The 21,626-nt window shown below is 46.1% G+C and overlaps 1 protein-coding gene across 3 annotated transcripts; it reads left to right on the forward strand.

Annotated features, from left to right (window-relative positions):
- The first annotated feature begins 9,510 nt into the window (after positions 1 to 9,510).
- Positions 9,511 to 21,422, forward strand: LOC311134360 (vesicle transport protein GOT1A-like). Of its 3 annotated transcripts, none has more exons than XM_084168012.1 (5): positions 9,511 to 9,663; positions 9,963 to 10,054; positions 16,860 to 17,038; positions 19,529 to 19,592; positions 19,966 to 21,422. In XM_084168012.1, exons 1-5 carry the CDS (start codon positions 9,639 to 9,641, stop codon positions 19,987 to 19,989), a joined length of 384 nt encoding a protein of 127 aa, XP_084024138.1. In that variant the 5' UTR covers positions 9,511 to 9,638; the 3' UTR covers positions 19,990 to 21,422. The 3 variants fall into 3 exon arrangements, with proteins under 3 accessions (XP_084024138.1, XP_084024136.1, XP_084024137.1); XM_084168011.1 differs by having other exon boundaries at positions 9,513 to 9,663; positions 20,063 to 21,422; XM_084168010.1 differs by lacking the exon at positions 19,966 to 21,422 and having other exon boundaries at positions 19,529 to 19,674.
- The last annotated feature ends 204 nt before the right edge of the window (positions 21,423 to 21,626 follow it).

Below are 21,626 nucleotides of genomic sequence, written 5' to 3' on the forward strand. Positions count from 1 at the left end.
ACAGGGTATTTACAGGCTATTTACAGACACACGACAAAAACAGAACTGCACTACTTCGCCATCTTGGATATTATGTGACATTCAAGGAGGAAATCAGTTCCTCATCAGGACTGATGTTCAAAGCCGCGAAGCTCATTGTACTAAATCAACTGAGACAAGAAATGCTGAACAGAGTTCACAAATCACACCTGGGAATAGTCAAGTGCAAAGAAAGAGCAAAATACATTCTATATTGGCCAGGTATGTCAACACAGATTGAGGACATTGTGTCTCAGTTCGCTGTCTGTAACGCCAACAAGATTAGCAACCCGAGAGAGCCACTGCTTCCACACACTCCACCAGAAAGGCCATTGGCAAAGATCGGCACTGATCTGTTTCACCAAATTATCTTCTCTGTGTCGACTATTACTCCAAATATCCAAAGATCAACAAACTGAGTGAAACTACGAGCAGAGGTGTCATCACAGCCACGAAGTCTACATTCGACAGGCATGGCATAGCAGATGTTGTCATTTCCGACAATGGTCCACAATATGCAAGCACCGAGTTCAGATGTTCTGCTGAAAGCTGTGAGTTCAAGCACATAACTTCCAGTCCAGGACACGCTCAGTCAAATGGACAATCGGAGATGACTGTGCAAACAGTCAAGAACCTGCTCAAGAAGGCACAAAGTAGCAAGAGTGACCCCTACATACAGTGGCTTGCGAAAGTATTCACCCCCCTTGGCATTTTTCCTATTTGGTTGCCTTACAACCTGGAATTAAAATGGATTTTTTTTTTTGGGGGGGGTGGTTGTATCATTTGATTTACACAACATGTCAAATCGGAGGGCCTGTTGTCTGGACCTATGCCAGTCTCTATGGGGGTGCCACAGGGTTCAATTCTTGGGCCGACTCTTTTCTCTGTGTATATCAATGACGTCGCTCTTGCTGCTGGTGACTCTCAGATCCACCTCTACGCAGACGACACCATTTTGTATACATCTGGCCCTTCATTGGACACTGTGTTAACAAACCTCCAAACAAGCTTCAATGCCATACAACACTCCTTCAGTAGCCTCCAACTGCTCTTAAACACTAGTAAAACTAAATGCATGCTCTTCAACCGAACGCTGCTTGCACCCGCCCACCCGACTAGAATCACTACTCTCGACGGGTCTGACCTAGAGTATGTGGACAACTACAAATATCTAGGTGTCTGGTTAGACTGTAAACTCTCCTTCCAGACTCACATTAAGAATCTCCAATCCAAAGTTAAATCTAGAATCGGTTTCCTATTTCGCAACAAAGCCTTCTTCACTCATGCTGCCAAACATGCCCTCGTAAAACTGACTATCCTACCGATCCTTGACTTCGGCGATGTCATTTACAAAATAGCCTCCAACACTCAGCAAATTGGATGTAGTCTATCACAGTGCCATCCGTTTTGTCTCCAAAGCCCCATATACTACCCACCACTGTGACCTGTACGCTCTTGTTGGCTGGTCCTCAATACATATTCGTCGCCAAACCCACTGGCTCCAGGCCATCTATAAATCACTGCTAGGCAAATCCCCGCCTTATCTTAGCTCATTGGTCACCATAGCAACACCCACCCGTAGTCTGCGCTCCAGCAGGTATATCTCACTGGTCATCCCCAAAGCAAACACCTCCTTTGGCCGCCATTCCTTCCAGTTCTCTGCTGCCAATGACTGGAACAAATTGCAAAAATCTCTGAAGCTGGAGACACTTATCTCCCTCACTAACTTTAAGCATCAGTTGTCAGAGCACCTTACCGATCACTGCACCTGTACACAGCCCATCTGAAATTAGCCCGCCCAACTACCTCATCCCTATATTGTTATTTATTTTGCTCATTTGTACCCCAGTATCTCTATTTGCACATCATCTCTTGCACATCTATCATTCCAGTGTTAATACTAATTGTAATTATTTTGCACTATAGCCTATGTATTGCCTTACCTCCATAACTTGCTACATTTGCACACACTGTATATATATTTATTTCTGTTGTATTTTTGACTTTGTTTTGTTTTACCCCATATGTAACTCTGTGTTGTTGTTTTTATCGCACTGCTTTGCTTTATCTTGGCCAGGTCGCAGTTGTAAATGAGAACTTGTTCTCAACTGGTTTACCTGGTTAAATAAAGGTGAAATAAAAAAAAAAATATAAATAAAAAAATGTCTACCACTTTGAAGATGCAAAATATTTTTTATTGTGAAACAAACAAGAAATAAGACAAAAAAACAGACAACTTGAGCGTGCATAACTAACCCCCCCCCCCCCCCCCCAAAGTCAATACTTTGTAGAGCCACCTTTTGCAGCAATTACAGCTGCAAGTCTCTTGGGGTAAGTCTCAATAAGCTTGGTACATCTAGCCACTGGGATGTCTGCCCATTCTTCAAGGTAAAACTGCTCCAGCTCCTTCAAGTTGGATTGAGATCTGGGCTTTGACTAGGCCATTCCAAGACATTTAAATATTTCCCCTTAAACCACTCAAGTGTTGCTTTAGCAGTATGCTTAGGGTCATTGTCCTGCTGAAAGGTGAACCTCATCCCAGTCTCACATCTCTGGAAGACTGAAACAGGTTTCCCTCAAGAAATTCCCTGTATTTAGCGCCATCCATCATTCCTTCAATTCTGACCAGTTTCCCAGTCCCTGCCGATGAAAAACATTTTTTGCTGTGGTGTTCTCGGGGTGATGAGAGGTGTTGGGTTTGCGCCAGACATAGCGTTTTCCTTGACGGCCAAAAAGCTCAATTTTAGTCTCATCTGACCAGAGTACCTTCTTCCATATGTTTGGGGAGTCTCCCACATGCCTTTTGGCGAACACCAAACGTGTTAGCTTATTTTAGTCTTTTTTTTTCTGGCCACTCTTCCGTAAGGCCCAGCTTTAATTCTTGAGGGAAACCTGTTTCAGTCTTCCAGAGATTTTAGACTGGGATGGAGGTTCACCTTTCAGCAGGACAATGACCCTAAGCATACTGCTAAAGCAACACTTGAGTGGTTTAAGGGGAAACATTTAAATGTCTTGGATTGGCCTAGTCAAAACCCAGACCTCAATCCAATTGAGAATCTGGGGTATGACTTAAAGATTGCTGTACAACAGTGGAACCCATCCAACTTGAAGGAGCTGGAGCAGTTTTACCTTGAAGAATGGGCAGAAATCCCAGTGGCTAGATGTGCCAAGCTTATAGACATACCCCAAGAGACTTGCAGCTGTAATTGCTGCAAAAGGTGGCTCTACAAAGTATTGAATTTGGGGGGGGTGAATAGTTATGCACGCTCAAGTTTTCAGTTTTTTTGTCTCATTTCTTGTTTGTTTCAAAATAAAAAATATTTCGCATCTTCAATGTGGTAGGCATGTTGTGTAAATCAAATTATACAAACCCCCCCAAAATCAATTTTAATTCCAGGTTGTAAGGCAACAAAATAGGAAAAATGCCAAGGGGGGTGAATACTTTCGCAAGCCACTGTACATACTATATGCATTTTATGGACAGAGTCAATTTCTGTTTGTTTTCACTCCTGAACTTCCTCTACCCTCAACCTCTCCGATCATTTTCATGATGTCCATCCGGTTTGCTTCTATATGCCATATCTTTCAAACTGTGCTCTTTCACAAAAGTTCTCACATTTACATTTACATTTAAGTCATTTAGCAGACGCTCTTATCCAGAGCGACTTACAAATTGGTGCATTCACCCTATAGCCAGTGGGTTAACCACTTTACAACAAAACATTTTTATTTTTTTATTTTTTATTATAATGTTTTTTTTTTGGGGGGGGGGGGGGGGGGCTAGACGGATTACTTCATCCTATCCCAGGTATTCCTTAAAGAGGTGGGGTTTCAAATGTCTCCGGAAGGTGGTGAGTGACTCCGCTGTCCTGGCGTCGTGAGGGAGCTTGTTCCACCATTGGGGTGCCAGATCAGCGAACAGTTTTGACTGGGCTGAGCGGGAACTATGCTTCCGCAGAGGAAGGGGAGCCAGCAGGCCAGAGGTGGATGAACGCAATGCCCTCGTTTGGGTGTAGGGACTGATCAGAGCCTGAAGGTACGGAGGTGCCGTTCCCCTCACTGCTCCATAGGCAAGCACCATGGTCTTGTAACGGATGCGAGCTTCAACTGGAAGCCAGTGGAGTGTGCGGAGGAGGGGGGTGACGTGAGAGAACTTGGGAAGGTTGAACACCAGACGGGCTGCGGCATTCTGGATGAGTTGTAGGGGTTTAATGGCACAGGCAGGGAGTACAGCCAACAGCGAGTTGCAGTAATCCAGACGGGAGATGACAAGTGCCTGGATTAGGACCTGTGCCGCTTCCTGTGTAAGGCAGGGTCGTACTCTCCGAATGTTGTAGAGCATGAACCTGCAGGATCGGGTCACCGCCTTGATGTTAGCGGAGAACGACAGGGTGTTGTCCAGGGTCACGCCAAGGCTCTTCGCACTCTGGGAGGAGGACACAACGGAGTTGTCAACCGTGATGGCGAGATCATGGAACGGGCAGTCCTTCCCCGGGAGGAAGAGCAGCTCCGTCTTGCCAGGGTTCAGCTTGAGGTGGTGATCCGTCATCCATACTGATATGTCGGCCAGACATGCAGAGATGCGATTCGCCACCTGGTTATCAGAAGGGGGAAAGGAGAAGATTAGTTGTGTATCGTCAGCGTAGCAATGATAGGAGAGGCCATGTGAGGATATGACAGAGCCAAGTGACTTGGTGTATAGGGAGAAAAGGAGAGGGCCTAGAACTGAGCCCTGGGGGACACCAGTGGTGAGAGCACGTGGTGCGGAGACAGCTTCTCAACCTATAACCTACAGTAAGGGAAAAAAGTATTTGATCCCCTGCTGTAGGTTTGCCCACTGATAAAGAAATGATCAGTCTATAATTTTAATGGTAGGTTTATTTGAACAGTGAGAAACAGAATAACAACAAAAAAATCCAGAAAAACGCATGTCAAAAATGTTATAAATTGATTTGCATTTTAATGAGGGAAATAAGTATTTGACCCCTCTGCAAAACATGACTTAGTACTTGGTGGCAAAACCCTTGTTGGCAATCACAGAGGTCAGACCTTTCTTGTAGTTGGCCACCAGGTTAGCACACATCTCAGGAGGGATTTTGTCCCACACCTCTTTGCAGATCTTCTTCAAGTCATTAAGGTTTCGAGGCTGACGTTTGGCAACTCGAACCTTCAGCTCCCGATTTTCTGTGGGATTAAGGTCCAGGACCTTAATGTGCTTCTTCTTGAGCCACTCCTTTGTTGCCTTGGCCATGTGTTTTGGGTCATTGTCATGCTGGAATACCCATCCACGACCCATTTTCAATGCCCTGGCTGAGGGAAGGAGGTTCTCACCCAATATTTGACGGTACATGGCCACGTCCATCGTCCCTTTGATGTGGAGAAGTTGTCCTGTCCCCTTAGCAGAAAACAACCCCCAAAGCATAATGTTTCCACCTCCATGTTTGACGGTGGGGATGGTGTTCTTGGGGTCATAGGCAGCTTTCCTCCGCCTCCAAACACGGCGAGTTGAGTTGATACCAAAGAGCTCCATTTTGGTCTCATCTGACAACGACACTTTCACCCAGTTCTCCTCTGAATCATTCAGATGTTCATTGGCAAACTTCAGACGGGCATATGTGCTTTCTTGAGCAGGGGTACCTTGCGGGCGCTGCAGGATTTCAGTCCTTCACGGCGTAGTGTGTTACCAATTGTTTTCTTGGTGACTATGGTCCCAGCTGCCTTGAGATAATTGACAAGATCCTCCCGTGTAGTTCTGGGCTGATTCCGCACCGTTCTCATGATCATTGCAACTCCACAAGGTGAGATCTTGCATGGAGCCCCAGGCCGAGGGAGATTGACAGTTCATTTTTGTTTCTTCCATTTGCGAATAATCGCACCAACTATTGTCACCTTCTCACCAAGCTGCTTGGCGATGGTCTTGTAGCCCATTCCAGCCTTGTATAGGTCTACAATCTTGTCCCTGACATCCTTGGAGAGCTGATTGGTCTTGGCCATGGTGGAGAGTTTGGAATCTGATTGATTGATTGCTTCTGTGGACAGGTGTCTTTTATACAGGTAACAAGCTGAGATTAGGAGCACTCCCTTTAAGAGTGTGCTCCTAATCTCAGCTCGTTACCTGTATAAAAGACACCTGGGAGCCAGAAATCTTTCTGATTGAGCAGGGGATCAAATACTTTTTTCCCTCACTGTATTTATTATGGACACAGTATGTTTTACATTAGTTATCTTGTTGTTATTAGTTGTTATTAGTCCCAACCTTCAGCTCCATTCAACCCCTCCCATCTATCTGTCACGCCCTGACCTATAGAACTCTAGTTAGTTTGGTCAGGGTGTGCATGTTTAGCTCCAGGTTGTTGTATATCTATGTTTAGATTCTAGTTGGTTGACTTCTATGTTTGGCCGGGTATGATTCCCAATCAGAGGCAGCTGTCGCTCGTTGTCTCTGATTGGGGATCATACTTAAGTAGCCTGGTTGCAGTCCTTGTTTGTGGGATCTTGTTCCTGTTAGGCTGGTTGTTGTATAGCCCATAGGACTTTCACGTCAAGTTGTTTTTTGTATGTTTATTCTATAAAATAAACATGTACGCTTTTCACGCTGCACCTTGGTCCGACCCGTCTCTCAACATTCGTGACAGAACATCCCACCAAATGAGGACCAAGCAGCGTGGCCAGGAGCAGACATCCTGGATATGGGAGGAGATCCTGGATGGTAAGGGATCTTGGACATGGGAGGAGATCCAGGCTGGGATGGATCGCCGTCCTTGGGAACAGACAGAGGAGGCCCGGGTTAGAGAGGAGCAATGGCGACACCGACGGCGCCGGCCGAGGAGGAAGCCCGAGAGGCAGCCCCAATATTTTTTTTTGGGGGGGGGGCTAAAGGGGTGGTTGGGGAGCGAGAGAAGAGCCCGACCACTGCACCGGTGGGTTTCCAGTTTGAGTCCCTACAACCATGGGAACAGGAATGGGAACAGTTTTATACTGAGGAGTTGGAGGATGACGACGACGATGAGTTTCTGTTCCCTAACTCGTGGTCGCTCCCGGAGGAGTCCTCACTGGAGGAGGATTGGGCGCGGAGAGTAAAGGACTGGTACAGTCGTAGACCTACAGCGCCGGTTCCCAGTCCGGAACGCCTCGTGCCTGCTTCTCGCACCAAACCAGTGGTGCGTGCTCCCAGTCCGGTAAGATCCGAGCCTGCTCCTCGCACCAAGCCAGTGGTGCGTGTCCCCAGTCCGGCTCGGCCCGTTCCTGCTTCTCGCACCAGACCTGTGGTGCGTCTCCCCAGTCCGGTACGGCCCGTGCCTACTCCCCGCACCAAGCCAGTGGTGCGTGTTCCCAGTCCAGTACGGCCCGTCCCTGCTCCTCGCACCAAACCAGTGGTGCGTGTCGCCAGCCCGGTAAGCCCCGTACCTGCTCCCCGCACCAGGCCAGTGGTGCGTGTCTCCAGTCCGGTACGCCCCGTACCTGCTCCCCGCACCAGGCCAGTGGTGCGTGTCTCCAGTCCGGCCCGGCCCGTGCCTGCACCTCGCAACAAGCCAGTGGTGTGTGTTCCCAGTCCGGTACGGCCCGTGCCTGCTCCTCGCACCAGACCAGTGGTGCGTGTCCCCAGTCCGGCCCGGCCTGCTCTACCGGTGCCTGATCCAGCTCCGGTCGGTTGCTCCACTCCGGAGCCAGAGCAGTCCGCTCCACCGGTACCTAGTCCAGCTCCGGTCAGCGGCTCCATTCCGGAGCCAGAGCAATCCGCTCCACCGGTACCTGATCCAGCTCCGGTCAGCTGCTCCACTCCGGAGCCAGAGTAGTCCGCTCCACCGGGGTCCAGTCCAGCTCCGGTCAGCGGCTCCACTCCGGAGCCAGAGCAGTCCGCTCCTCCGGTGCCTAGTCCAGCTCCGGTCAGCGGCTCCATTCCGGAGCCAGAGCAATCCGCTCCACCGGTACCTGATCCAGCTCCGGTCAGCTGCTCCACTCCGGAGCCGAGCAGTCCGCTCCACCGGGGTCCAGTCCAGCTCCGGTCAGTCCGCACCTTTGGGGGGGGGGGGGGTACTGTCACACCCTGACCTATAGAACTCTAGTTAGTTTGGTCAGGGTGTGCATGTTTAGTTCCAGGTTGTTGTATATCTATGTTTAGATTCTAGTTGGTTTACTTCTATGTTTGGCCGGGTATGATTCCCAATCAGAGGCAGCTGTCGCTCGTTGTCTCTGATTGGGGATCATACTTAAGTAGCCTGGTTGCAGTCCTTGTTTGTGGGATCTTGTTCCTTTTAGGCTGGTTGTTGTATAGCCCATAGGACTTTCACGTCACGTTGTTTTGTTGTTTTTTGTATGTTTATTCTATAAAATAAACATGTACGCTTTTCACGCTGCACCTTGGTCCGACCCGTCTCTCAACGTTCGTGACACTATCTCTTAACACCATCCATGGATTTCTATTTGCCATATATTTTTCAACTGTACTGTGATGTTTCACAAAAGTTCTGAATCCTTCTATTCTCATTGTTTCTACAGATTGTAAATTGAAAATAAACATTTTTGCTAAAAGTATTATTATATTATTGATCGATTGACTATGACATTTCAGATCACCCAGTAGTGCAATCTGCAGGGTTAGCTCCAGGTAAATATTACAATCCTTCAGCCATTCATGGACCTGTGACCAAAAACAAGCTACAAATGGACAGTACCAAAACAAATTATCTAATGATTCTGTCTCTTCGCAGCAAAATCTGCAGAGCTGGGAAGATTGTATCCCCCATATAAATAACATTCTATTGGTAGCAAGTATTTTGTATAATAATTTATATTGTAAAATTCTAAGTGTCGTTTTGCGTATCAGTTCATAAACCATTTGCCATGGAATCGGTACAACACAAATCTCTTCCCAACTATTTTGCAATCTATGTGGGACGGCTGTCAATCCTTTGGTGCTTAAAATAAACTGGTATACTTTTTTATGTATCACAATTTTCTTTAACCAATTAAAGTCTTTAATGCAGGGCCGACAGACAAGTTCCTCACTCTTTCCCCCTTCCACTTTCCTCTTCCATTTTTGCGGTAATGCTGCAATTATTTGGTTGTAATTTTGGGTAGAGCAGACATTTCCATATGTTTTTGTTAGCTGCATGTGCGACATAACTCCACCAGTCCTACGTATGATAATCTGTCGATGTGCCCTTGAGCAAGGCACTTAACCCTAATTGCTCCTGTAAGTCGCTCTGGATAAGAGCGTCTGCTAAATGACTAAAATGTAAATGTACAGATAACCTCTGAGGCAATCAATTTCCCATCCACTCTATCAAAACCTGTAAAGTGGCTCCTTTATTCAAAATAGGGCCATTAAAAACAACAGTTGTATAAGATTCCTTGATTCAAACGAGGAAGTCCCATTATGATAAAGGAAAGCAGCTCAAGTACGAATCAATGGATAACCTACCCCCCCCCACCCCCCCCCCCCCAGTTTGTTGATGATCACCTAGCACGCAGGATGTGACAGCACAGTTCAAAGGTCACCGCAGAGAAAAGAGGCGCACAGATCTACACACCGATCGTAAAGAGAAGGAGACATAGAGAGAGAGACGCAAGAAGGGGGAGTGAAGGAGAGAGATAATTCAGGAGAGGACAAGGACATCATGGTTTCAATCACAGAGACTCAGAGTAAGTGGTTTACAACAGCCTTCCTTACAATCAGTTTTTTATTTGCTTGTTTTTTATTTACTTGAAAGGATTACTCAGGTAAATCAGCTAGTCGACATATTGTACCTGGACTTGAGTTATTTTGTTTTTAACTTTTAACTTTGAAGAGTGTCATTGTGAAAGCCTACAAGGCTATGGATACTGTGAGTTTGAACTCTGGAGGCTGTCTAAATGTAGGAACAGACTGTAGAGTTGGTATAACTACTTGGGATCTCTCGCTAATTTGTGTGTGTGTGTTTCTCTCTCTGTGTGTGTTCCAGAGATTGGTGTTGGTCTCACAGGCTTCGGCCTCTTCTTCCTGCTCTTTGGCGTGCTGCTGTACTTTGACTCTGTCTTGCTGGCTTTTGGGAATGTGAGTAATAATCTTTCTAATTTGAAAATAATAATACAAACATATATTTTGAACACAATAAAGAAAATCAATTATGGGTCAACATCTAAATATTACTCCCAGCGTTGATCAAAGCTCAGAACGCTTATTTTCTTAATCTGACTGAGTTTTAATCGCGCCTGCCTCTTTGCGAACAAGTGGAATCATGAACAGCGGTTTGTTCGTTATGTTAGCCTGCGTCTCCTGGATTCGCCTTCCAGATTTGCCTTTTTAGCAGCACATTCACCACTCTCTCAAATGGCTAACTCCGCACTCTCGGGGCACAGGCAGAGAGCCTGAAACATGAAACGAACTACCCCAGCTCGGAGTCGGCTCCCCTCTAGGCAACTATACTGTAGGCTGCTGACAGTGTGTTTGTGAGATGCCGGACAAAAGGCAATTTTTAAACCGTCCTGGGACTACTGCCGTATCTACAGACATCCCCCAAACAAAAAAAAACCGACTCTCAGAGAATGAGTCGCTTATAGATACAGTCAGTCAGGTGGCTAGCTGCCGGCAGAGACTTCTATTGCAGTAATGTTGAAGGGCTCTGGCTAGTATTACTTAGCTAGCTAGAAAGATGACATAAAAAGCTAACGTTAAACGGAGCCTACCTCAGCAGGAAGCAAGCAGAGAGAGATGTTAGTACAGTGGTTCCTGTGGGGTCCACTGAGAAAATCTGTACTAATCTTATCAAACAAGTTAGGATTTTTTTATATATAGATGTTTCAATATGAAACATGGTGGTCCTCTGTAGCTCAGCTGGTAGAGCACGGCGCTTGTAACGCCAGGGTAGTGGGTTCGATGCCCGGGACCACCCATACACAAAAATGTATGCACGCATGACTGTAAGTCGCTTTGGATAAAAGCGTCTGCTAAATGGCATATTATATTATTATTATTATTATTATTATTATTATTATTATTATTATTATTATTATTATATTATTATATTATTATTATATGAACATCTCAACATGGCTTATCTTCCCTATAGGCCTACATAAAAATACAATCAAAATACAGCTCTAAAAATATAATACGTTTTTGTTTATATCGGTGGTTGTTCGTCTTATCTCGATCGCCTACTGGAGTTTATAGTATACACATGATCCATCTTTTTTTCCCAAATAAAATCATCAAATAAAATCACATTTTATTTGTCACATGCTTCGTAAACAACAGGTGTAGACTAACAGTGAAATGCTTACTTACGGGTCCTTTTCCAACAATAAATACACAGTAAATAACGAATATCAATAGTGAGTAACAATAACATGGATATATACAGGTAAGTACTGTATGTGTGTGTGGGAGTCCAATGTTTGTGCATAGAGTCAGTGCAAGAGAGTTAGTGCAAAAAAGGATCAATGCAGGTAGTCCGGGTAGCCATTTAGCAGTGTTGTTTATCAGTCTTATGGCTTGTGAGTACAAGCTCTTCAGGGTCCTGTTGGTTCCAGACTTGGTGCACTGGTACCGCTTACTGTGCGGTAGCAGAGAGAACAGTCTATGGCTTGGGTGGCTGGGGTCCTTGACCATTTTTTGAGCCTTCCTCTAACACCGCCTGGTATAGAGGTCCTGGATGGCAGGGACCGTATTCACCATCCTCTTGCAGTTGGGTGCTTACAGTTGCCGTACGAAGTGGGGATGCAGCAAGTCAAGATGCTCTCAATGGTGCAGCTGTATAACTTTTGGAGGATTGAGGATCCATGCCAAATATTTTCAGGCTGGGTTTCTGAATAGCACTTTGTAACATCTGCTGATGTAAAAAGGGCTTTATAAATACATTTGATTGATTGATTGATTGAAGAGGCGCTGTCGTGCCCTCTTCACAACTTTGTGGGTGTTTGTCGAACGTGTTAATCCCTTAGTGATGTGGACACCGTTGGAACTTGAAGCTCTTGACCCGCTCTACAACAGCCCCATCAATATGGATGGGGGCGTGCTCGCCCCATCCATTTCCTGTATTCCACTATCAGCTCCTTTGTCTTGCTGACGTTGAGGGAAAGGTTGTTGTCCCGGTACTACACTGCCAGGTCTGTGACCTTCTCCTTATAGGCTGCCTCATCGTTGTCGGTGATCAGTCCTACCACCGTCGGGTCATCAGCAAACTTGATGATGGTGTTGGAGTCGTGCGTGGCCACGCAGTCGCGGGAGAACAAGGAGTACAGGAGGGGACCAAGCACACACCGCTGAGGGGCCTCCATGTTTATGGTCGGATATGTTGTTGCCTACCCTCATCGTCTGGGGGCGGCCCGTTAGGAAGTCCAGGATCCAGTTGTAGCGGAAGGTGTTCAGTCCCAGGGTCCTGAGCTTAGTGATGAGAGTGAAGGGGACTATGGTGTTGAACTGCTGTAGTCATTGAACAGCATTCTTATACTAAACAAAAATATAAATGCAACATGCAACAATTTCAAAGATTTTACTGACTTACAGTCTATATAAGGAAATCAGTGAATTAAAATAAATTCATTAGGCCCTAATCTATGGATTTCACATGACTTGGAATACAGATATGCATCTGTTGATCACAGACAGTATCTGGTGTGACCACCATTTGCCTCATTCAGCGCGACACATCTCCTTCGCATAGAGTTGATCTGTGATGCGTGATTTAGAAGGAGTCAGGCGCAGGAGGGTAAATCACAGAATAACTGGTTTATTCCGTAACACAGCGGTATGCAGCAATGCGTAAAACACTCCAGTGCGGAAATACGGCACACTGGAAAACAACAAGGCACAAGCGTGAATATCCCGGCGATACAAAATACAAAAGAGCTCCACCGAGCTATATAATCATCTCCACAATAAACAATCACACACAAAGACAAGGGGGCAGAGGGAACACTTATACAGGCACAGATGAGGGGATATGAACCAGGTGTGTGTAATAAACAAGACAAAATAAATTGAATGATGAGATGAGGAGTGCCAGTGGCTAGAAGGCCGGTGACGACGAACGCCGAAGCCTGCCCGAACAAGGAGAGGAGGCAGTTTCGGAGGAAGTCGTGACAGTACCCCCCCTCTTGACGCGCAGCTCCAGCAGCCTCGGGGACGGCCAGGAGGATGCGGAGCAGGGCGAGCCGGATGGTGACGGTGGAAATCCCGCAACAGGGAGGGATCGAGGATATCCCTCACCGGGACCCAGCACTGCTCCTCTGGACCGTACCCCTCCCAATCTACAAGGTACTGAAGGCCCCCACCCGACGCCTCGAATCCAGGATGGAATGGATGGAGTACGCCGGGGCCCCCTCGATTTGCAGACGGGGTGGAGGGACCTCCCGCACCTCAGACTCCTGGAGCGGACCAGCCACCACCGGCCTGAGGAGAGACACATGGAACGAGGGGTTAATACGGTAATCTGGAGGGTGTAATAACCTATAGGTAACCTTGTTTATTCTCCTCAGGACTTTGAACGGCCCCACAAACCGCGGGATCAGCTTCCGGCAGGGCAGGTGGAGGGGTAGATTCCGGGTCGAGAGCCAGACCCGATCACCCGGTACAAAGACCGGGACCTCACTGCGGTGGCGGTCAGCGTTGACCTTCTGGCGAAGCACGGCGTGCTGGAGGTGGATGTGAGCAGCATTCCACGTCTCCTCTGCTCGCCGAAACCAGTCATCAACCGCAGGAGCTTCGGTCTGGCTCTAATGCCACAGTGCCAGAGCCGGCTGATAACCTAAAACACATTGGAATGGCAATAGGTTAGTGGAGGAGTGGCGGAGAGAGTTCTGGGCATATTCGGCCCAAGGTAAGAACACCGACCACTCCCCCTGCCGCAGGAACCTACCCACATCCTGATTCACCCGTTCCACCTGCCCATTACTCTCGGGGTAAAACCCAGAGGTCAGGCTGACCGAGACCCCCAGACGTTCCAGACCCCCAGACGTTCCACTGGGGACCCCGGTCAGACACTATGTCCTCTGGCATCCTGTAGTGCCGGAAGACGTGAGTAAACAGCGTCTCCGCAGTATGCAGGGCCATGAGGAGACCGGGCAAAGGAAGGAGGTGGCAGTTTTTTGAAAAGCAGTCCACAACGACCAGGATGGTGGTGTTACCTTGAGAGAGGGGAAGATCAGTGAGAAAGTCAATACACAGGTGGGACCTTGGCTGTTGTGGAACTGGTAAAGGCTGTAACTTACCCGCTGGGAGGTGCCTAGGTGCCTTACTTTGGGCGCACACCGAGCAGGAAGAGACATACACCCTCACGTCCTTAGCCAAGGTAGGCCAACAGTACTTTCTGATCAGGCAGTGCACTGTACGGCCGATACCTGGGTGACCAGAGGAGGGGGACGTGTGTGCCCAATAGATCAGACGGTCACGGACAAGAGACGGCATGTACCGCAGCCCAGCTGGGCATTGAGGTGGAGATGGCTCTGTGCATAACGCCCGCACTATGTCGGCGCCCACCGCCCACACTACCGGCGCCACAATGCAGGAGGCAGGGAGTATGGGGGTGTTCTCTATGGGCCTCTCCTCTGTGTCGTACAGCCGTGACAGTGCGTCTGCCTTCATGTTCTTCGTACCCGGTATGTAGGACAGTGTAAAATCAAACCGGGTGAAGGACAGGGCCCACCTGCCTGGCGAGGGTTCAGCCTCCTTGCTTTCCGGATGTACTCCAGGTTACGGTGGTCAGTCCAGACTAGGAAAGGGTGTTTCGCCCCCTCGAGTCAGTGCCTCCACACGGTCAGGGCTCTGACAACAGCCAACAGCTCCCGATCACCAACGTCGTAGTTCTGCTTGGGTGGCATGCCCGAGCGTTGAGATAGGACAGCACCTATCTCTACCTCGGACGCATCCACCTCCACTATGAACAGTAATGATGGATCGGGATTGGCCAGTACCGGGGATGAGGTGAACAGAGCCCTCAGGTTACTGAAAGTCCTGTCAGCCTCAGCAGACCAGCGGAGCCGGGACAGCCCACCCTTCAACAGAGAGGTGATGGGAGCTGCGACCTTGCCAAAGCCCCGGACAAACATCCGATAGTAGTTGCCAAAGCTAATAAAGCGCTGCACCTCATTTACCGTGGTTGGAGTTGGCCAATTACGCACGACTGAAATGCGATCTCCCTCCATCTCCACACCTGAGGTGGTATTGCGGTATCCGAGGAAGGAGACGGACTGTTGGAAAAACAGACACTTTTCTGCCTTGTCATAAAGATCATGTTCCAACTGTCGGCCCAGCACTTTGCGTAGCGGAATACACCAGCATGTCATCGATGTAGACCACTACACCACGACCAAGCTCCCGAAACACCTCATTCACAAAGGACTGGAAGACGGATGGAGCATTCATCAAACCGTACGGCATCACCAGGTATCCTCTTCAATGGCTGTGCGAAGTTGCTGGATATTGGCAGGAACCGGAACACGCTGTCGTGTACGTCGATCCAGAGCATCCCAAACATGCTCAATGGATGACATGTCTTGTGAGCATGCAGGCCATGGAAGAACTGGGACATTTTCAGCTTCCAGGAATTGTGTACAGATCCTTGCGACATGGGGCCGTGCATTATCATGCTGAAACATGAGGTGATGGCGGCGGATGAATGGCACGACTTTGGGCATCAGGATCTTGTCACGGTATCTCTGTGCATTCAAATTGCCATCGATAAAATGCAATTGTGTTCGTTGTCCATAGCTTATGCCTGCCCATACCATAACCCAACAAACACAAGTGAAGTGTTGGTCCCATGTTTCATGAGCTGAAATAAAAGATCCCAGACATTTTCCATATGCACAAAAAGCTTAATTCTCTAAAATGTTGTGCACAAATTTGTTTACATCCCTGTTAGTGAGCATTTCTCCTTTGCCAAGATTATCCATCCAACTGACAGGTGTGGCATATCAAGAAGCTGATTAAACAGCATGATCATTACACAGATGCACCTTGTGCTGGGGACAATACAAGGCCACTCTAAAATGTGCAGTTTTGTCACACAGCACAATGCCACAGTCGTCTCAAGTCTTGAGGGAGTGTGCAATTGGCATACTGACTGCAGGAATGTCCACCAGAGCTATTGCCAGAGAAATAAATGTTATTTGCTCTACCATAAGCCGCCTCCAACGTAATTTTAGAAAATTTGGCAGTACGTCCAACCGGCCTCACAACCGCAGACCACGCCAGTTTAGGACCTCCACATCCGGCTTCTTCACCTGCGGGACCAGCCACCCGGACAGCTGATGAAACTGAGGAGTATTTCTGTCTGTAATAAATCCCTTTTGTGGGGAAAAACTAATTCTGATTGGCTAGGCCTGGCACCCCAGTGGTTGGGCCTGGCTCCCAAGTGGGTGGGCCTATACCCTCCCAGGCTCACCCATGGCTGCGCCCCTGCCCAGTCATGTGAAATTCATAGATTAGGGTCTACTGAATTTATTTCAATTGACTGATTTCCTTATATGAACTGTAACTCAGTAAAATTGTTGAAATTGTTGCATGTTGCGTTTATATTTTTGTTCAGAATATATATGGAATATCTATGGAAAGAGTTTATGATTTTATGCAATTCATCATCACAACTGACTGAACAGTCGCTGATGCTATGTGTCAGTGTGAATCATTTCTCATATTTCTCCCCTCTCAGGGGTAAAACATTACAATTGTATAGCTAATAGGCTATGTGTTTGTAGATCGACTGAGCTGAATTAACCTACAGCAGGTGACGACCGCGGAACTCTAACTCTGTCGGCAATTGGGTTGCATGACAATAGTCACAGTAACAGGAAATAACAGCGACAATAATAGCATCACAAACAGGAAAACAGAGCTTGTCTCATCCTTCTTCCTTTAGGTCCTGTTTCTGGCCGGTCTGACGTTCATCATTGGCCTGAGGAGGACGGCCGGCTTCTTCTTCCAGAGACAGAAGCTCAGAGGCTCCACCTTCTTCCTGGGGGGCGTGGCCTTGGTGCTGTTCCGCTGGCCAATCATCGGCATGGCCGTGGAGAGCTACGGCTTCGTGCTCCTGTTCAGGTGAGTTCAATAGCACCTCTAGGGTAGTGATAGAGAGGAAATTTTATGTTTAACATTTTTGTAATTCAGCAGACACTTTCATCCAGAGCATCTTAGAAGACATGTTTTCTAGGAAGCTAGGTGGAACAACCACATAGCAACAGGAGAGCTGGGAGAGGATGAGGTTATATGAGAGACATACAGTACCTTGGTGGCATACAGTACCAGGGCAAAGCAGTATCAACTTTCCCAGACCTCTCAACTATATTGGCCTTCAATTTAAAACAGACAAAGCAAAGGAGGGATTCCATTTAAGGTTTAACACGGCAGATATACATTTGAAGTCGGAAGTTTACATACACTTAGGTTGGAGTCATTAAAACTCGTTTTTCAACCACTCCACAAATGTCTTGTTAACCAACTATAGTTTTGGCAAGTCGGTTAGGACATCTACTTTGTGCATGACACAAGTAATTATAGTAAGATTATTTCACTTATAATTCACTGTATCACAATTCCAGTGGGTCAGAAGTTTACATACACTAAGTTGACTGTGCCTTTAAACAGCTTGGAAAATTCCAGAAAATGATGTCATGGCTTTAGAAGCTTCTGATAGGCTAATTGACATCATTTGAGTCAATTGGAGGTGTACCTGTGGATGTATTTCAAGGCCTACCTTAAAACTCAGTGACTCTTTGCTTGACATCATGGGAAAATCAAAAGAAATTAGCCAAGACCTCAGAAAAAAAATTGTAGACCTTCTCAAGTCTGTTTCATCCTTGGGGGCAATTTCCAAACACCTGAAGGTACCACATTCATCTGTACAAACAATAGTACGCAAGTACAAACATCATGGGACCACGCAGCCGTCATACCGCTCAGGAAGGAGACGCGTTCTGTCTCCTAGAGATGAACGTACTTTGGTGCGAAAAGTGCAAATCAATCCCAGAACAACAGCAAAGGACCTTGTGAAGATGCTGGAGGAAACAGGTACAAAAGTATCTATATCCACAGTAAAACGAGTCCTATATCGACATAACCTGAAAGGTCGCTCAGCAAGGAAGAAGCCACTGCTCCAAAACCGGCATAAAAAAGCCAGACTACGGTTTGCTACTGCACATGGGGACAAAGATTGTACTCTTTGGAGAAATTTCCTCTGGTCTGATGAAACAAAAATATAACTGTTTGGCCATAATGACCATCGTTATGTTTGGAGGAAAAAGGGGTAGCTTGCAAGCCGAAGAACACCATCCCAACCGTGAAGAACGGGGGTGGCAGCATCATGCTGTGGGGGTGCTTTGCTGCAGGAGGGACTGGTGCACTTCACAAAATAGATGGCATCATGAGGAAGGAAAATTATGTGGGATATATTGAAGCAACATCTCAAGACATCAGTCAGGAAGTTAAAGCATGGTCGCATACTTCCAAAGTTGTGGCAAAATGGCTTAAGGACAACAAAGTCAAGGTATTGGAGTGGCCATCACAAAGCCCTGACCTCAATCCTAGAAAATGTGTGGGCAGAACTAAAAAAGCGTGTGCGAGCAAGGAGGCCTACAAACCTGACTCTGTCAGGAATGGGCCAAAATTCACCCATCTTATTGTGGGAAGCTTGTGGAAGGCTACCCAAAACGTTTGACCCAAATTAAACAATTTAAAGGCAATGCTACCAAATACTAATTGAGTGTATGTAAACTTCTGACCCATTGGGAATGTGATGAAAGAAATAAAAGCTGAAATAAATCATTATCTCTACTATTATTCTGACATTTCACATTCTTAAAATAGTGGTGATCCTAACTGACCTAAGACAGGGAATTTTTATTAGGATTAAATGTCAGGAATTGTGAAAAACTAAGTTTAAATGTATTTGGCTAAGGTGTATGTAAACTTCCGACTTCAACTGTATGACTGATGCCCTCCCAACACTGTCAAAATGAACGCCCAGTTTGGAAGATCACAGACACCGCTACCACGTCAGAGTTCTCATCATCCTTATCCAAGGTTCTGACATGAATGAAGGGTCAATGAAAGTCTACATCACATTACTGACCGCGTCCATGGACCAGCCCTGGACTAGCCCTGGACCACTTTCTGAGACACACCGTGGCCAAAGCATGTGAAAAAGCTTCAATCCAAAAAAGAATGTCTAATACCTCCCTGTGGTTCTAAGAGGTGATAAGATTAACTTCATTTTCCCTGAAGGGATATTTGTAATAATAATATGCCATTTAGCAGACGCTTTTATCCAAAGCGACTTACAGTCATGTGCGCATACATCTTTACGTATGGGTGGTCCCGGGGATCGAACCCACTACCCTGGCGTTACAAGCGCCATGCTCTACCAATTGAGCACAGAGGACCTTCAGAACTTGGACATTCAAGTTCTGAAGTTTTGTATCCTGGGCAATGCCAAAGACAAAATCACTCTGTGGTAGTTCTAAGCTGAAGTGACAGTGTCTGCTGGGTTGCAATGTTCTCACTTCATATTTATATGTCTATATCTCCTTCCAGGTCATTCTTCCCTGTGGCATGTGGATTCATTTTATCGTTGGTGAATATCCCCTATCTCAATGTGGTGAGAGCAACAATCCTTCTTTTTTTCAACTGTGACTGTCACTAAGCCAGACTTTGAATAAACATAATACATTATGATTTAATCATAAGCATGATTTTTTTCATTCTCCCACAAAATAGCCGAGATCCATCAGTAAATATGGGAAGCGTTGTTTGAGCTCAGAAAGCAATGGAAAAAAACAACAATGCATGAGCCGGTCTCCAAGACTGCTTGACGTTTGGGTACACCCCAGATGTTTCAACAAAGAGATAATTTTTCCACATAACATTTTCACAATGTGTCTAGTGGCAAGTTATAGTCTCCCAATAGTGCTGCTTCATGAAAGACTGAAATCTCTCTCTATTTCTCTCTTCTCTTTTTTTCATTCTCCAAGGGAAACAGCTCCTCTATGATCTGAGGGAAGAGAAGGGGAGTGGAAGCTCTCTATATTTCTCTCTCACTCTTTCTCTCTTCTTTCTTTATTATCCCAGTTGTACAACAACTTCCTAGGAAGTAGCCCTTGTATGGTCTAAGGAAAGGGAGAGAGAGGGTGGAAGAGATGAAAAAAGGAAGCAGAAAAAGAAGAGAGGAATGGAAGTGATGGGTGAGAAAATGAGTATTTGGGCTCAGACTGGCTATAACCTTTGACAGAGACTGATGGAACGGGGAAGTGATGGAGTTGAGGTAGCTTAAAGCCTTCCCCATCAACAACCATGAACCAACCGATGGACTCTTCTTCTTGAAATGTTTACATAAAACATGAACTATCAAATAAATCATGTGTGGCAATGAGTAGCTGCCATATCACTAATGTACAGGGTTGGGTGTAACCGATTACATGTAATCAATTAAACTGTAAATGCAATCAGTTACCTTACGAGCAGAAATATTGGAATCAGATTACAGATACTTTTGAAAAAGTAGATGATTAGTTATTGGATTACTTTTACATTTAGAAAGGATGTTTGCGGAAAAAAATACATTACGACACCTTTCTGTTTTCTCAATGACATTCAATTCAGCATTGAAAAAAGGCACACGTTTAAGTTTGTTCCGCCTGAGCAAGTCTGACCACAAGTCAGAGACCACTATGGTGACACACCAAATGCGTTTGATGGATCCTTTCTGTCTTCTTCTAATGCCTCTTAAGGAAAGTATTCAAAAAGTAATTGAAAGTAATCAGATTGTTACTGAGTTTGGGTAATCCAAAATTGTGGTTACTCATTACAATTTTGGACAGGTAACTAGGAACTGTAACGGATTACATTTAGAAAGTAACCTACCCAACCCTGCTAATGTATTTATAATAAAACCTTATTTTTGATCTACAGTTTATCATACCCTTTATTATAGCTGTAGTCAACCAATTACGAGCCCTTTTGTTAAACACACCTAGGGCTCGATTCAATCCGTAGTGCTGAAGTGCAATAGAAATTTAAAGGCAATGTTCCCGCATTCGCAGAGAATGCATTCATGCAAATGCTGTATATGTTGGCTCAATCAAAATGACCTTTACATTTCGCTCTACAGTGTGGATCTTCAGCGCTACGGATTGAATCGAGCCCTACACATGTAATTTACTTATTTCCATGATATGTTGTACATTTCAAAAGTGTTGTGTGTTACCTATATAACATTTATTTAAGTGAAAATGCCCGAGAAGCTGGTGTTTAGAGGATATATTGGCACGGGTGTTGTTAGGCCCAAGACGAATTCGAGGGCCGGCAAACTGTGCCAATATATCCTCCAAACACCGGCTTCGAGGGCATTATCAGTTTTATACAACGGGTTACCAACATCTTCAAATAATGATTGACATATTTTCATTAAAACTTTATTTTGATGAATGTATTCATTCTATTTCATTCTTCCACAAGATATAGTCCCGACACAAATCTAGGGTTGCTACCGAAGCCGGTTGGTTGTTCGTTCTATCAGTTTGGTTGCCAGAGACGCGACCCAGTCGTTCAGTCTTTTTGTTCTGTATCTATGGACGCGACCCAGTCATTCGTTTGAAATGTTCCATTGCCATACTGGCTGGAAACGTTCTTATCC

Source organism: Coregonus lavaretus (assembly GCF_964263955.1).
Source record: "Coregonus lavaretus genome assembly, chromosome: 8".
Taxonomy (NCBI): domain Eukaryota; kingdom Metazoa; phylum Chordata; class Actinopteri; order Salmoniformes; family Salmonidae; genus Coregonus; species Coregonus lavaretus.

Coding starts and splice junctions, on each gene's coding strand:
- LOC311134360 (XM_084168010.1), top strand. CDS start 9,639: ATGGTTTCAATCACAGAGACTCAGA. Junction 9,664..9,962: donor TTCAATCACAGAGACTCAGA/GTAAGTGGTTTA, acceptor TGTGTGTTCCAG/AGATTGGTGTTGGTCTCACA. Junction 17,039..19,528: donor GGCTTCGTGCTCCTGTTCAG/GTGAGTTCAATA, acceptor ATCTCCTTCCAG/GTCATTCTTCCCTGTGGCAT.